The sequence below is a fragment of the Neoarthrinium moseri genome, assembly GCF_022829205.1.
Source record: "Neoarthrinium moseri strain CBS 164.80 chromosome Unknown scaffold11_Wmoseri_CBS_16480, whole genome shotgun sequence".
Classification (NCBI taxonomy): domain Eukaryota; kingdom Fungi; phylum Ascomycota; class Sordariomycetes; order Amphisphaeriales; family Apiosporaceae; genus Neoarthrinium; species Neoarthrinium moseri.
Window position 1 is genome coordinate 541,886 of NW_026055125.1, and position 15,872 is coordinate 557,757.

General features: G+C 50.7%; 5 protein-coding genes across 5 annotated transcripts; 2 read left to right on the forward strand and 3 right to left on the reverse strand.

Moving 5' to 3' along the window:
- Window positions 1-1,048: 1,048 nt before the first annotated feature.
- On the forward strand, window positions 1,049-3,636 carry JN550_004308 (uncharacterized protein; the record flags this gene model as incomplete). The annotated part of the gene is made up of 4 exons (XM_049315809.1): window positions 1,049-1,088; window positions 1,332-1,822; window positions 2,222-2,466; window positions 2,580-3,636. 4 exons carry the CDS (start codon window positions 1,049-1,051, stop codon window positions 3,634-3,636), a joined length of 1,833 nt encoding a protein of 610 aa, XP_049173846.1.
- Window positions 3,637-4,482: 846 nt separating this feature from the next.
- JN550_004309 (uncharacterized protein) lies at window positions 4,483-5,070 on the forward strand (the record flags this gene model as incomplete). The annotated part of the gene is made up of 2 exons (XM_049315811.1): window positions 4,483-4,722; window positions 4,783-5,070. The coding sequence occupies 2 exons, from the start codon at window positions 4,483-4,485 to the stop codon at window positions 5,068-5,070; spliced, it is 528 nt and encodes a 175-aa protein (XP_049173847.1).
- A 457-nt stretch (window positions 5,071-5,527) lies between these two features.
- On the reverse strand, window positions 5,528-8,593 carry JN550_004310 (uncharacterized protein; the record flags this gene model as incomplete). Its single annotated transcript, XM_049315812.1, has 9 exons — window positions 5,528-5,596; window positions 5,661-6,129; window positions 6,202-6,320; window positions 6,404-6,468; window positions 6,525-6,782; window positions 6,892-7,309; window positions 7,394-7,472; window positions 7,524-7,831; window positions 7,961-8,593. The coding sequence occupies 9 exons, from the start codon at window positions 8,591-8,593 to the stop codon at window positions 5,528-5,530; spliced, it is 2,418 nt and encodes an 805-aa protein (XP_049173848.1).
- A 1,558-nt stretch (window positions 8,594-10,151) lies between these two features.
- On the reverse strand, window positions 10,152-10,931 carry JN550_004311 (uncharacterized protein; the record flags this gene model as incomplete). The annotated part of the gene is made up of 1 exon (XM_049315813.1): window positions 10,152-10,931. One exon carries the CDS (start codon window positions 10,929-10,931, stop codon window positions 10,152-10,154), a length of 780 nt encoding a protein of 259 aa, XP_049173849.1.
- A 673-nt stretch (window positions 10,932-11,604) lies between these two features.
- JN550_004312 (uncharacterized protein) lies at window positions 11,605-15,323 on the reverse strand (the record flags this gene model as incomplete). Its single annotated transcript, XM_049315814.1, has 2 exons — window positions 11,605-14,483; window positions 14,765-15,323. 2 exons carry the CDS (start codon window positions 15,321-15,323, stop codon window positions 11,605-11,607), a joined length of 3,438 nt encoding a protein of 1,145 aa, XP_049173850.1.
- Window positions 15,324-15,872: the final 549 nt, after the last annotated feature.

Sequence of the window (15,872 nt, forward strand, 5' to 3'; positions counted from 1 at the left end):
AACAAAATGATTGGACTGGTGATGACAATGATAGCGACGATGATGAAACGCAAGCTGATCGACCTCTTTGAGCCGCAAAGAACCAGACCCCTACAGACCCCCTGACCAGCTCCATCATTCCTTGACGCGCTTTCCACTCTGTCTGCCTTATGACGACCGTGTTAAACAGGTCTCCAACTATCCGCCCCGGCTCTGGCACGCCACCCCGTGATTCGTCGCTTTGTCTGTCTCGCGCCAAATCCAGCAGTCTGTCAGCCACCTTTTCCCAGCAGCCTGCTCGCCTGCTCGCTACAATCTTGGCTGCCTTTGACCAGGGCCCAGAAGGCTAAGGTAAGGTTAGTAGGGGGTGGGCTGTCTATCCTTGGGAACGTGGGCACTACATCATCGCGCACGGCCTGAATCTCGGGCTGCCGTTTCCAGGGTCTTGGACTTGAACTTGGACTTGTCACTGGGCACACTGTCGCAATCAAATCAAGGACCAGCATCGTCACCTTTTCCTCTGCCCTCTGGTTACTCAGCTGCGGCGCCTCGCTCTCAAATCTGCACTGGCATCCACTCGCACCTCACTCTTCCCTCCTCCCTCCCCAAAGAATCCGTTCCCGTCCCTCTCATATAGACCCAAAGGCATTCACAGCGCTCCAGTCGAATTCCCGCCTGCATCAACGATAGATCTGATTGCAAAGAAGACGAAAGGGAAAAAGAAGAAGAGGAAAAAAGAACCCCGCCCTCCAGCCTACTACACCCGGCAGCCACCGCCCGCCAAGTTTTGCATCATCGCCCTCTCGAGTTCCAGGTATCGCTCGACCGTGGGACCGGACTTTTCGCAAAGCATATCGCAGCAGCAGCAGCAGCGCCCGCGACGCATAGCCAACAGACTCTCCGGGTCTGCACGACTGCGCTATTTACGGTTGATCCCAATCTTGAGAGTTTGGAGAGAGTGCCGTTTGCATTTGTCGAGTCCCTTTGCGTGTTGCAGCACACAGCCAGGCGACCAGTGAAGAGCGGAAGGTGAAAGGCGCCTCCTGTGACGTCTTTCCTGCGCGGCACAATGTCGACGATTCAGCAGCTCAAAAACTTCATTCGTCACGGTAAGTTGCGCTGCTCTGTACTCGCTCCCCTCCCCTGCTCCCCAGGCAGCTCGGTCAATCACGATCGGCTCCCGATTGTTCCCCATTGTTTTTCTTTTTTGGCTCTCTTTTCTCTCGACAGCATTGTCCTCGGTGCTGGGTGGTTTCTCATTTCCGTTGGGGGGCCCCCTGTACCACAGTACTCCGTACCTGTACCCCGGTCTTGCGTGCCGTGCCCACTGACATCATCTCTTCCCCCATCAGGCAAGCAGGCCAGGACGAACAACAACCACCAGGAGGAAACTCCACGGAAACATGATCATTCACCACCAACTGGCTCATCTGCACACAAGGCCATGGCTCATGTAACCGAACCCGCAATGTCGGTCCCCCCGCCGAAGGCCGCACAACACCATGCCCAACCCATCCCGGACGCCTACTCTGCTCAGCCCGGAGACAACCAGCACCGTGTCGCCCAGGCCAATGACGTCGCCGCACACCACGCAGAGGAGACAGTCGAGTCGGCCAAGTCCAAGAGCAAGCGCAACGACGACTCCCACGTCGCCAAGCTGATTCAGCAGGAGAATGAGAGCCGTGGCAAGTTCCCCAAGTACCCTGGGCTGGAGCGATGGGAGCTCGTCGAGAAGATGGGCGACGGCGCCTTCAGTAATGTATACCGGGCACGCGACCTGACCGGAGACGCTGGCGAGGTCGCCATCAAGGTCGTGCGGAAATTCGAAATGAACAACATGCAGGTGAGTTGCGCGAATGGTTGAGTTGATGTCGCCGACCACGTATTTTCCTCTATCTGGTTGCCGACCATCCCCTACTTCTTTTTGTCTACTCTGCCTCGTTGTTTCCTTTCCTGCGTTTTCCTCAAAAGTCTCCTATACCAACTAGGGGCCGATAATATAGGGCAACAAACATCTACATCCGGACTTTAAGAAGGTGCCGAAAGCTGCAGAGGTGCGAGATACTTTCTTTTCCTAGTGTCAAGTGTCCTACCACATCACAAACATAAGCACTACTCTCCTTCGTTTTCCTGTGTGGTGTTTTGTCACGGTGTCCTCGCCCCCCGTCAAACTTTCACATCATCGCCTACGGCTGGAAAGCCTCCAGCCTCGTTTTGATTTGACGCTAACGTGGTGATGCAGCGCGCAAACATTCTCAAGGAGGTGCAGATCATGCGCCAGCTTGACCACCCTAACATCATTAAGCTGATTGACTTTTCAGAGTCGCGGCAATATTACTACATCATACTGGAACTCGCACCTGGTGGCGAGTTATTCCACCAGATCGTGCGCTTGACATACTTCAGCGAAGACCTGTCACGCCATGTCATCACTCAAGTCGCCGAGGCATTAGAGTATCTCCACGAAGAGAGAGGTGTTGTTCATCGGTATGTACACAACTTCACCCTACACATGTTGGCGTCGATTTCGCCTATGATTGCCAAACCAACGTGGGCATTTGACATGAAATGATTTCGAATCAGCTAACGTAAGTTGGTAGTGATATCAAGCCGGAGAACATTTTGTTCAGACCCATACCAGTGGTGCCGTCCAAATCTCCAAAGCCCAAGCAGCCAGGTGACGAGGACAAGGTCGACGAAGGCGAGTACATACCCGGACATGGTGCCGGAGGTATTGGTCAAATCAAGATTGCCGATTTTGGATTGTCCAAGATCGTGTGGGACAATTCGACCATGACGCCGTGTGGTACAGTCGGCTACACCGCACCTGAAATTGTCAAGGACGAACGCTACTCCAAGTCAGTGGATATGTGGGCATTGGGTTGTGTGCTATACACATTGCTGTGCGGCTTCCCGCCATTCTACGACGAGAGTATCGAGGTTCTTACAGAAAAGGTCGCCAAGGGCCAGTACACCTTCCTGTCACCGTGGTGGGATGACATTTCGAAATCCGCTCAGGATTTGATCACCCATCTGCTGACGGTCGATCCGGAGAAACGATACACTATTACGGAGTTCTTGGCGCACCCCTGGATTCGTCAAGGTTCAGGGCCGACACCGCGTGACGAGAAGAAGGCCGCGGGTGGGGACATGCTTCGAGCTTTCGACGCCTCACGATTTGTGGACGGCGACAGACGAATGGACTTCCGTTCTCCTGGCGCCGTGAATCTGCGTGAGATCTTCGATGTGGGATACTCGGTACATCGCCAGGAAGAAGAGGCCAAGCGCAGGAAGCAAATCGGAACCAAGGGTGCTGCAATGTCTCGTCTTACGAACCTGAACGAATTGTCAGAAGACGAGGAGGAGGATAAGTCTGATCCCGAGTATGTGCACAAAACGGATGCATCGCAATTGGAACAGCGAATGCGGGACACGAATTTGGGCAAGAGCCAGGAACGTGGGCGCGACCGAGAGCGTCAAGCCGAGAAGCCTACCGAAAAGGGCTACGGGCAACATAGCGCTGCTGTAGCTCATGCGGCTCGCCAACAAGTCCGGGATCGCAACAAGCAGAAGGCCCCCTTTGAGTTGAGTCTTGACGGAGCGACATTACTTGGCCGCAGGGCCCACAAGCCCACTGCTAGTGCCGGTGGCGCTTAAGCGAATTCGCTTTGTTGGATTACTTGCATCACACACTTTAGGCCATGTGGCGGCAAACTTCACGTCGAGGTTCCATACCATGAGCCGATTCTTCATCCGTCGTCTGGGCTAGCTATGCTCAGATCTGATCTGGTATTCTCTAGGGCTATGACATGGCGTTGGTACACGAGATATGGCAAGTGTTTGACGAGGCACAGGAGGTACAATGGCGTGATTTCTTGTTTCCATACACTATTGTATGCACGACACACATAGGCCAAGGCGTTTGGAATTGACATCTGATCATCTTTATCACGAGTTCTAACTTGGGAACATATTCCCCTATGTGAATAGCGATGGTTGGTTTGGTGTGACTTTGATGACAATCTTTCAAGTTGGAGAAATGTATCCATCGGCGTCGTGAGAAAGCTACCCCTTTCAATCTTTAGAGACCCAATCATGTCGATTCCTGTGATTATGGCGCTTACGCCTTTTCAATCTTCCTGAGGAGATAGGACAATGCTGCGGCTGATGTTTTCAATACCAGGGATTCAATAAGTACCCTCAAGACAAAGATCTGCACTAATACCCAGAGTTCACTGGATCAATTGGTTCTATAAGTAAGAGGCAACACATTTCGTATCATTAAGCTTACTTTCTCATGTACCATCTCAACAATCACACACTCGCTTCATATCCCGATACGACAGATCTTGAGCTCCTGTTTACACCCTGTGGCAAGCTGCCCCTTCAAGTTGGTAATTCGTTCCGCTTGGTTGTTTCCGTCGTCCATTCCCATTTATTGATCATTTTCCACAACACATTTCAAGCATTTAAATCAATACGTCGGACATGCATTCTCTCCCAATGGCAGCAGTAGGCGTTCAAATTCTTACCCAGCTTGGTGTGCAGTACTTGCCCTCAACAGGGGCCTGCACCGTCGATATCGCCGTTGCCATCAGCCTCGGTCAATGCGGCTTCATAAACATCAACATTGATGAGCAGCACCAAGTTACCGTCCTGCCTGACCAGACATTCGTCACACCTACCATTCACACGCCGACACCTATCGAAACTCCGAGGCCCATTGATCCGCTGCGATACTCTGTTCGTCCTCCACCCGTACAGTCAACCGTTGACCAGTGTAGTCGTGTCCCATTTCCTTAGGAGAGTAATCCTGCAAAGGAAACCCCTGTGCCAGTTACTGTACCGGTGCGGTTACCACCGTATTGCAGCTCAACCACCATTGACGTCGACGTTAGAGAGATACCCACAATTGACCCCCACAATATTGAGCTGAGTCTGAAGCTCCGTGGCCTTCTGAACGTCAACCTGGGTCTCGATGTTGATCTCCGGGGTCTCTTGGGCGGCCTGTTCAGCGGCTCATCCAGGAACATCTGCCGGCCGCTGCGCAATCGGCACTCATCTACCATTACCGCCCGCAGTGCGGTGTGAGCTTCCACTAGTACCGCAGCGCGTGGCCACGACAGCCGCCAGCTACACGGAGGTCATGGATGCCTGCAAGGCGGATACATTTGGGTGGGCGCGGAAGAACCAGCTAAGAGACCGCATCAGTGCTCCCTACGCAAGGAACTTCTTTAGCCGGCCAAACTGTTGATACGTCCTCGGCGGCGAGCATGATTTGATTGATGTCAGTATGTCTGCCAAGATCACCAACTTCGATTCATTTACAATCTAGCCTTGAAGAGGAGAGTAAAGAACGACCAGGCACTCATGCTACATTCGAGGAAGATAGAGTAGCGAAATCATTCAATGTTTGGATTTGTTGGACTTGTCAATTCTATTACACAGGAGTAGAGTAGAGTTTTCACAAGATAGCAATCTATGATAAGATGTTCCTCTACGCACACGCCACTTCCCCGGGAACTCTCATTCCTGCCTTCCAAATAGCCTACCAACTCGCAGGACCGAAAGTCCCTCCATCGGGAACAGTTTGGAGCCAGGCGTCGTAGGATGCATCCTATAATTGTATTCCGGTCAGCACACTATGTTTTCTCGCGGACCTTTCTAGCTCGAGCACTTACCAGGGTATTGAAGACATCCACGTTACCCCACCACTGTGGTATTGTTACTCCTGGCAGTGTTATGGCGAAGAAGATAACAATTGTACTGATGATTAGACCTGCATCCAGTCCAGCCGCCGTAACGAAATTGTAATTGTGCCACCAACCCCTGTAGCGATTCTTTATAACGTGGTTAAACAGGAGGCCGAATAGCCCCCAGGACGAAAAGCTAAGCGGCGTGGCGGGCGGCAGCCACCCCATGGCGCCGAGCATCACAGGCGCGTTCAGGTGCCGAGCGAATCCCAGGTGGAGCTTCCGGGTGCACACCCAGATAATAAGGGGAAGGGTCGCACCGATCAGCCAGAACCAGTTGAAGTGAGAGTAGATGGAGCCTGTGCCGAACATGCGCTGGGGTCCGATGACACCCCAAACGATAGACGAGGAGAAGAACGTCTTGCCGTTCGGGCAGCTAAACTTAGCAGGTTGGTTGCTGTTTGGAGCTTTCTTTTAGTTACGATATTCTGCTGGAGATTTACATGAAAGAGGGGGATACAGATCTTACGCTGCGCAGCAATTTGGAATATTCCCTAAAGTCCAATTCATTGTAGCAATTTGGACTATTACGGCCCATATACTCGCTACTACCTGGCACCAGAAAGTCGTCTTGGGAGGAATCTTCATCTGTAAATAATGTGAGCCACCCTTTTGTTCCTAGTGCCCATTCGAATGACATCTGAGAGGCGAGTGCCTCTATAATGACTTACGTAGTGCGCCATCTTCAAGTCAGAGCTGTAGGTCTGGGCTTGCCCAAGTACGATGGTGGAGTAAACTGAACGTGTATGAGTAATGTGTATGGCTCTATATTTAGTGTGACAATGTGCTTACCCTTGAATATCATCACGCCAATGGGCCGACCAGGAATCATGAAACCGGCCAGGAACGGAGACAGAACATTCAGCGCCAGGGCTATGTTCGATATAGCCAAGACTGAGCAGGTAGGAATGACAAAGACCAGTGCCAGAATAATGGAGATGAAATATGTCCACCAAGGGAGTTGCGAGTCATATGCAAGACAGCATGCGAGGCCCATCGCAGTAGTTAATATGAACAACACAACATACCACCAGTCGGGGGCTTCTGGGTCTGTGACAGCTCTAGTTAGTAAAGCTTGAACCCAAAAACATCCGGTACTTACAGAGACTTCGCTGTTAACGAAATCGAGGACGTTTAACGAGAGTGTTGAGAAGCCTACATTTCTTCATCATCTTCAAATGCACATCCGGCTCCTGGTTACGAGCTGTCTTGTATCGGTACCAGATTTCCTTCCCGTGGAAGAGACCTGTATGAACAAGTACAGCTGTCAACGCAGCAAACGACAGTCCGTAGTTGAGTGCGAACGTAGGCGCGAGAAAGAGGGGCGAATAAGTCTTGTATTTGTCCAGATTGAAGGTATGGTCTGCATTGAGGATTCGGCTGACATTATACGCGCTTTGGGTGTTATCGTAGGTCTGAGAGGTAACCATGGGCAGGTAGTCCGCATACACCGATCCAGTATAGGTTATGCCAATAGTTGTCAAAATCACAAACACAAATAGGCCAATAAGTGTGTTTATGTGAGTGTGGACTGGGGCAAGTAGGGGATCGCCTAAATATGCGTTGACATATGTCCACTAGCAAAATCATGGGTTAGTATTGGACTTGTTTGCTACTATTTGATTTCCCGCAGCAAAACAATAGATCGAATATTTGCTTACATCGAATGTGATTGGAATCAGACTTAGGCCAGTAAAGCCTCCGAAAATCTGGTTTAGGACCACATTGTTGGGGCGTATCCTGTCGACAACTATTAGTCTGTTTGGCCAATTCAGCCACAATCTGACTTACCATGTCACGAAGGCAAATACAGATAATCCTTGCCACAATACACCTGGAATCCAGTAGTAACAGAACATTCCACAGAGGACGTAGAAGAAGTATCTATATCTGCTGATCTCCCACCCATTGGCTTGTGCCTTGTCATGTTTGCTCTTATCGTGCAGCGCATAAAACAACGCCGTGTTCGAGAAAATGCTTGGCCACATCATAGCCGATGGCCAAATCAAAAATCTCCTAAACATACCGGCAAAGGAAATGCCGATCAGCTGTGAGCTGAGCGTGAACAACAGCGCGAATCCCCAACCAAGATTGATGTCCTAGTGTGCAATGCAATGTTAGCTATCATTAGGATCTACCTGCTATAACACACTATCTCCTCCATTCAGGGCAGTCTACAACTCTCGGAAATGAGAGAAAGTTAACAAACAGGAAGTTTTAGTACTAACGTAAAAGGGTTTCCCTTGCAGCGCAAGCAGCGCGTCGGTGCTATAGGCATATCCAATGGAGACGTTCGCCATCAGCGTGATGACCACGTGCTCTTTAATGGTGAACGGGCCTGTGTTGAGTGTCCATCGGACACCGAAGGTATTGAAAACCTTGGTTGGCAAGACCTTGGCCCAGAGACATCCGATGGGATAGACGAGCAACTGCACCACCACTGACGGGAAGCTAATAGCTGGGCTTCTCATGGAGAGAAACATGTTGATTCCACTCCCAAGAGTTACAAAAACCATGCCGAGGACCCAGGCACGCACTGTGTTGGCAACTTCACCACCGTCAGTGTTGCGGACAGCGGCACGCACTTCTGCGTATGGCGAGTTCTCAGTAAAAATCGCATCGGCCTCGAGTATTTCTTCGGCGTCTCCATCGCGCAGAGCTTTCTTGACGGCATCAATATTTTCTTGCGGAAGATTGGGGTCATATTGATGAGCATGGGCAATTTTTTCTAGGTCCGCTGCCGCCTCGGAGACATCGACACCTCCAGCGGCATTATCCGCTTTCTCACTCACATCGCTTTCCGCAGGGGCGTGTACAACCTCGATTGCAGGGCCCGGACTTCGCTTGAAAGGGTTCTTCATGATGCTTGGGTTTGAGACTGATGCAGTGACTTGGCGGCAGCGATTGCCAAGGACATTGGCACAGCTTTAACTAACGAATCCATTTTCTCCAAGGGCTCCGCCTGTCCTTCATGGAGACTCAACGTATCGAACCACAGAGCTCGGCCTCCAACATTCCTATCTTCCGGGCCCAGTCGGTTGTGATCCCAGGGCGCGCAAGTGCGGGGAGTATACCAGCCTGCCGGTTATGGTTAACGTTACATGTTGATCCTTGTTCGCTTGCGTGTACGCCTCACGCCGACCTTATCAGAATGTGCGGGCCCAATGGCCCATAAGCCAAAGCTTAACCCCATTTGAGTCCGCTTTTGCTGTCTGTGGTACGACAAGTCGTCTCGCGTTTGGTGGTACAATACAATCCCCGTCAAATCTTGCTTATCAGCTCTAACTACCGGCTGTAAGCGCACTTATGTACAAATAACCTCGGCGACCATGCAATCTAGGTGGGCACGTATACCTTGTCATAGAGTTTTCTTTGATTGGTCAGATAAAGCTCGCCGGATACTGCCGACAGCACATGCGGTAATGTCGGCGATCACAACATCAGCGGAAGTGTCAGTCGCATTGACCTGGAACCTTGATATTCCTAATTCGCTTATAAGTCTCTGAGCAAATGTGTCCCTCGCATTCTTTGAGTGCCATTACGACTTACAAAAGACGTTTGTGCCGGAAGATTGTCCTTTCTTCTCATACCCATGGCGGATTCAAGGCAGCAACTAATCTAGTAACACTTTAGTGCCTTCAGCGCTGGAGACTGTCACGGTCAAAATTTGCGTTTCTGCTCCAACAGGCTCGTTTGGTATCCCTGGCGGAAGTCGAATGTTAGGGAATCGTTCCAAGATCTCTACAACGGCTAGGCTAGCCTCCATCAAGGCGTAGTCCTCTGACATGCATAGTCGTCAGCAATCAAGTCATTTTTCATAAGTAAAACTTTCCAGCTCGACAGAGTGCAGATATGAAAGGGGTCACCTACTTCCTAAGCAGACGCGTGGCCCACCATGAAAATCCACAAAACCAGCGCCGACCCTAATTTTTTGAAGCAGATCTGGTTGCAACCATCTATCAGGCCGATAGACACGAGCATCCGATCCATATATTTCTTCCGAACGGTGCATATGATAAAGAGACCAGCCGACCCCTTGCCCCTTTCGAAGCATCATTGGAGACTTCCCGTCCGGACCACCACCCCTCGGAAGGACAGTGTTACGAACAGTGAAACGTACGTTGAGTGGGAGCTGGGGATACAGTCGAAGTGCTGATCTAAGAATTAGCATCCACCCGGAGTATTGGCCTAAGCAGAGAGTGAGAGCGCGAGTATTCACTTACTCTCATTCAGACAGCATCGCAAAAAAGTCATCTTTTGGATCTGGTTACGCGTAATTTTTCGAGAATCTCCGTGTAATGTATCCGCAATCTCCTTCTTAAGCCGGACGATAACCCTAGGGTTGCGAACTAAATGGAAACTGGCATTGTACAGGATCAGTGACAAGCCATGTACAAGTCGACTAGATCATTTCGCAACTTACAACGTCCAGCTCAACAGACATGCAGTCGTATCGCGACCTGCAATCAAAACGTGCAGCAACTGATCCCGCACCAAGGACCTATCGCCCAGCTCTTGCCATAAATCAACGATGAAGGGGTATTTCTGGCCAGCAGCCTCTATGCCTTCGGTATGAAGGCAATGCAGTGCCTTATCTGCGAAGAATTGCGCCCAGTTCCGGACATTTCTGCAAGCTTTGATGAATTTAGGGGGCGTGTAAAGCCAGCATAGATTTGCAAGACGCATTCGATTGGCAGACACCTGGCTGGCGTACTCGAAATCATTGCGCAGGGCATCTCTCTCAAGTTTAGGTAAGGCGCTATGAGGCTCTCCAAAGAGCAGGTGCGTAGTGGTGTTCAGCGTGTATTCGAAGAAATGCGGCTGCAAGTCGACGACCGTGCCATTATCTATATCCTCGCCCCCGATGTTGGCCAACATGGTGTCCACATGAGCCTGCAAAGCCGCTATTCCGGCTTCCCGCACTCTCACGAACTGTTTCTGCAATATTCTGCGAGATAGTTGCCAGGCGGAGCCATCTTGTGTGAATATGCCTTCGCCTAGTAAACGGTAGAGTTGGTTGCTCCGGTCGCCAAGATGATAGTCCTCAAATCTTGTCTTTATTATGGTCTCAATGTTTTCCGGGTCTATAGTTATGAATCCTTCGCCAAGGACGTTGAATCGCACAGTTGGGGCAACTGTCAGGAATGGCGTTTGGAACTCTAGTAGGCGTTTCTTCGGCAAAGCCCGGACCTGCGTCATGACGATATCTAGCGCGAAGGGCCATCTGTAAGGAATTGTGTGTTGAACCGGGAGACACCCATTCTGGGCTGCGAAAGCGTCGTCTAGCTTCTTTGTCTTCTTGTGCCGATACCAATTGCAGATAATATACAGCAGGAAAGCTACCGCGACGCCATGGATGACTGTCCAGGGATATAAACTGTTCGTTGACTTCCCCATGTCAAATGATGTACTGGACAGCCGCAAATGAGTGGTGTGCAACATGAAAGCCATATCGATAGGAAGTTGTGGCGCGCGAGGCTACGTTGGGCTGTTATATACTTTTCCCCGTCAGCATTGGTTTGCCTAACTTGGGCATTCAGCCCCTCATGCAAGCCTTTAGTTTGTGGAGGGTGAATGATTGGCCACGCTACGGAGTATCATGCAGGGCCACCAGGAATGCTGTGGTTGGCCCCCAGCAACTGACCGACATCAAGAATGTACTTCATATCGTAGCAAACTTGCCACAAGGCCGTGTTTTGTTTGGTCGCTGGTTGGATGGAAAATAAGTAGTATCTGCATACTTCTCGGTATGAATTTAATAGCTAGAACACAGCCAACAGGCCTTTTCAAGCATGCAAAGCATGTTTTTTTTTAACCGAGCCAGGTATTACAGAATTGCACATACATAATGATTTAATCCCATAATCTCTACTTAGAAATAGATGTCTATATATTCAAATGGTTCCAGCTTAGTGCCACTTTCGTTGGCTTGTATCCGCTGGGCCAGTTGGGCCATCATTTTGTTCAGATCGTTATTGAAGATATGTTTCGCGCCGAAGCCGTGATTCCCGACTCCATGTATGCCAGCCCTGAGTTCAAGACACTTATGCATTGCCTCCTCGAATCTGTGCTGCTTCGCAAGGCAATTGATAGAAACCCACATCGCTGTGATGTGATCTACATGCTCACCATCTGGGCCTGCAGCATTAGCATATTTTGCCTTTTCTAAGGCAGGTGTGAGGAGTGTTTGAGCGCGAGCCAAATCATCAACTGTGCCTCTTTGCACGAGCGCATCGGCGAACCATGTTTTACCGGCAAGTATCAGCATATTATCAACAGGAAGTTGCCGCAAAGCAATGTTCAAGTTCTCTTCCATGTCGTTGTAAGCTTTTGCGTAACGTCTCTGCCGTGCCCAGATACGGGACAGAACTGCCCTGGCTTGCAAAGTAACCAGGTTTTCCACACCCGAAAGCCTTATTCGCTCCGCAAGGACTTCTCGCTGGAGTCTTTCTGCTGCTTCATGATATGTCGACCCCAAGCGAATTGTTGCCAATGCATATTCTTGCTTGAACATGAGGAAATCGTCCTCTGGGACCGCGTCAACTGTGCCCCGCAGCCTCTGTGCGCCTTTGTAAGCGTCTTGATGATATTTCTCGGATTTCTCATTCTCCATCTTCCAGTGATACGCTTTCCCAATCAAGTATAGACATCTCAATGTGGCTTTATGGTCGTGCCCGTACGCCCTCAGTAAGCCCTGAAGGGCTGCTTCACACAGAGCCAGCCCTTCGGTGATGCGGGTCTGGTGAAGGATACACTCGGCAAGCAGAGTCATAGTATCCAATGTGCGAGGATGTTGATGGCCTAGAGATCTCTTTTGAGACTCGTAAATCTGACTCAATAGCTCACTCTGCTCATTGCGACGGGATTGATAGAATACAGCAACGGCCAAAGCCAACTTGACGCGATGAGTGAAGTTGTGATCAGGACCCATAACACGTAGTAAATAGTCGAGCACCTCCCTAAACAGGCCTTCCGCAACTTCAAATGCACCGCAATCCAAGTAAATCTTGCCAAATCTAGCAGTTTCGGATGCTTGCAGCGGACCAAATGTGGCTCGCATGAGTTTGAATCTCCCAGGTAGCCAGGTCCAGCGGCTCTGCTGTCGCTGATTTTCAATGTCGGATTGGACCTGGGTCCAACATCTACGTGCGTGGTCTATGTGAGGTTTCAAAGGGCCGCGCTTTGCGAGCTCGTCCTTTGAGTCACCGCCTATTAATCTCGAGGCACGCGCCAGCGTCGTTTTTGCAAGCTGGCAAAACAGAGCTTGCTCTGCGATTGATCGTTGAGGCCGATGGCGAATCCACTGATGGACTAGTGGGTGTATGCGGTATGACTCGTGGCCATCCCTTCCGTGTCGGATGAGCAACGACATCGACACCAAGACCTGGAGCGAGTTCTTGAGATTCTCGCTGACTACATGCTTCAGCATCTCTCCTGTGTGGTGATCCGGACTTTTTAGAACCTCAGGCAGAACAGCGGGCGATTTCTGCCCCCAGAGCATGGCGCGAACAAGGTTATATGCGTTTGATTGCCGCGTCTGCTTGGTGTTGATATTCAATTGTTGCAATGCATGTTCCTCCTTTCTCTTTTCCTCTTGTTCTTGTGTGGCCTCCAATTCCAGGTTGACGGCAGCATCGATGAGCATTTCTAGGCGGATGTCTTGAAAATGCATATACGAGAAGACGTGGATCATTTGCAGTGCATCCTGGTACTGTCGGTTTCCTTCTGTGGCTCGAGTTTCGAGAAGATCTACTAGCATTTCGAAGGTGGCAAATATTCTACTGGTATCATCCTCGAATTGTAGGGCTAAATAATCTTTTGTTGCCACTCCTGGACTGTTTCGACGATGTCGATACCAGTCGTCACGGAGACGCTGAATCTTGCTGTCGAAGTACCGCTCGTAGCCCTTAGCAAGTGAAGGGTTCTTATGGATTGCCCGTCCTGCATATAGAATAGCAAGCGGGAGGAAATGCAAACGCTCACATATCTCCATTGCTCTTTGGCGAGATGTCTGACTGGGTTTCTCCTCGGTTGCCTGGAGAAACAGATTGATGGCATCGTCGCTTATCATATTCCCCAGCTCAAGATGTCTGCTTCCAACTGTACCGTGGCTTCTCTGGTATGGGTCCCTCGTGGTTACCAGTACGCTACCATTGATTCCTGGAGGAAAAAGGTCATCAAGGCGCACGCCATCATGTCCAGAATAATCCGCATTGTCGATGATGAGAAGCCACGATTCAGAGTGCGGACGAGCTGAGAACCAGTACTTGACGGAATTGATCTTTCCGTCAGTGCCCACCTGTTTTCCAATCTCAGCGTAAGACTGTTCAGCGTTGGCCAGGTTGCTGGCGTCAATCCAGAAAACACCCCAGTAGCCTACCGCTGAGTCCTGAGCGTATCTTAGAGCTAGCGCTGTCTTTCCTGTCCCAGGTCCTCCATAGATAACGAAACGTTTTTGTAAGTTTGCGGTTGTCGATTCGAATGCTTGACGCACAGTTTCAAGTTCACTCTCCCGACCAGTGTATATACTACTTGAAGATATTGGAACGATGTAATGTTGTATTCTCCTCCCTCGCGAGGCTGGCCTTGATGGATTGGCCTGGGGTACAGCTCTACTTGTCTCTGGAGCTTTGACTTGAGGCGCCTTTGACATCTCAATGCTCGGCGAAACTATGCTCAATAACTCCTTCGCGTATGCCGCAGCTGTGGCCGCAGCGTAAGCTTGCCACTTCTTATTCTTGTGCTCATCCGCTAATCGCATATACCTCGAAGTACAAGGCATGGGAAGTTGTTCATGAGGCCAGCGGCCTCCATCTCGAAACACATTACCCCACCGAGGCTATGGCTTATGCAATCGCGTGTTGGTCCATCCTTCATTACTTGGTTTCCAGATGCGATGTTCCCGAAAAAGAGGACTGGCTCTGGAGTGGCGCGCGGTAGTCTTTTTATGACATCGCCCCGGCAACACATACAACAGGTAGGTCCAGGGATATGGCGTGATGCTGGTGCATAAAGCGTGTCATTTTGTGGACCTGGGCAAGCGAACTTCCGGTTGCTCGACACTTTAGATAGATGTTGAGTAATTGTGGTTTTGCCCCGGATGTCGTTTGCGCGCAGTTTAGCCAGGGCGTTAAGGAGGATTGGTGGCGGCGCATTGAGACTCCCAGTCCGCGAGATCCGGCCGTTGAGGCCTGTTTTGCCAAAGTCGAACTGTATAACTCCACCGTGCTGGCCCGTAGGCTGGCTGATTACTACGTCGCCGAGGCGGATATCATATTCGCCGGACGGCACCCCACCACCGACGCCGACTAGTAGGCCAAAGCGCAAGGCAGGAAAGCTATTGCGCATTTGGCTGGCGACGACGGCAGCCTGGTTATTGCCCATCTGGCCTGCTGGGAGACACGCCGCAACTACTTGATGGACGCCGATGCGGCCGTAGGTATAGACATTTGTGTCGGTCGGTGGCGGAGGAGGCTGGGGGTCGAGGTTGTCGTATTCCTCATCCATTATCTCTGCAGCGGCGGCCAGCTCAATGGGCAAGGCGCAAACCCAACCGACTGTAAAGTCAGTCGCTTTCGGTGTGTGGCCCATTCTGTAGCCGCCACAACACTTCTAAACCAAGCAAATACGCCTGGACCAGGTGGTTTGCTGTCCCATGTATGAGGTCAAGGAGACCGTGGTCTGGGAGAAAACTCACTACAGAGCACTCAGCTTTATCATGTAAACTAATGAACTACTGGTACAGCGGTACGGTTCGTTGTCCCCTGGAAGAAGCAGCATGTGAGTCCAATCAGATCTGAACAAGTTACCCTACAGCGCGGGAGCTTACAAGTAAGATTGGGCTTTGCCGACCTACAGGTCTTACGTGGATGCGAAATTGTAGACTACCTACGTACTTTCCATGACCTCAGGAACGCAGTACATGGAACACGCCCCCGACGGGACGTCGGTGTACGTGGGGAGCGCGGCCTACAAGTGGGAACCATAGCCTTCTTGGGACGAAGCCGTCATATCCGATGTGAGAATAGGGTTCTGCTCAATACCAAGGCATTGAAGCGCAAGCAGAAGCACGAAAGACGTGGATGGAGTACTCGCCAGTCTCAATGCCTGCGAATGAACTCATGATTCCACATTCGCCCT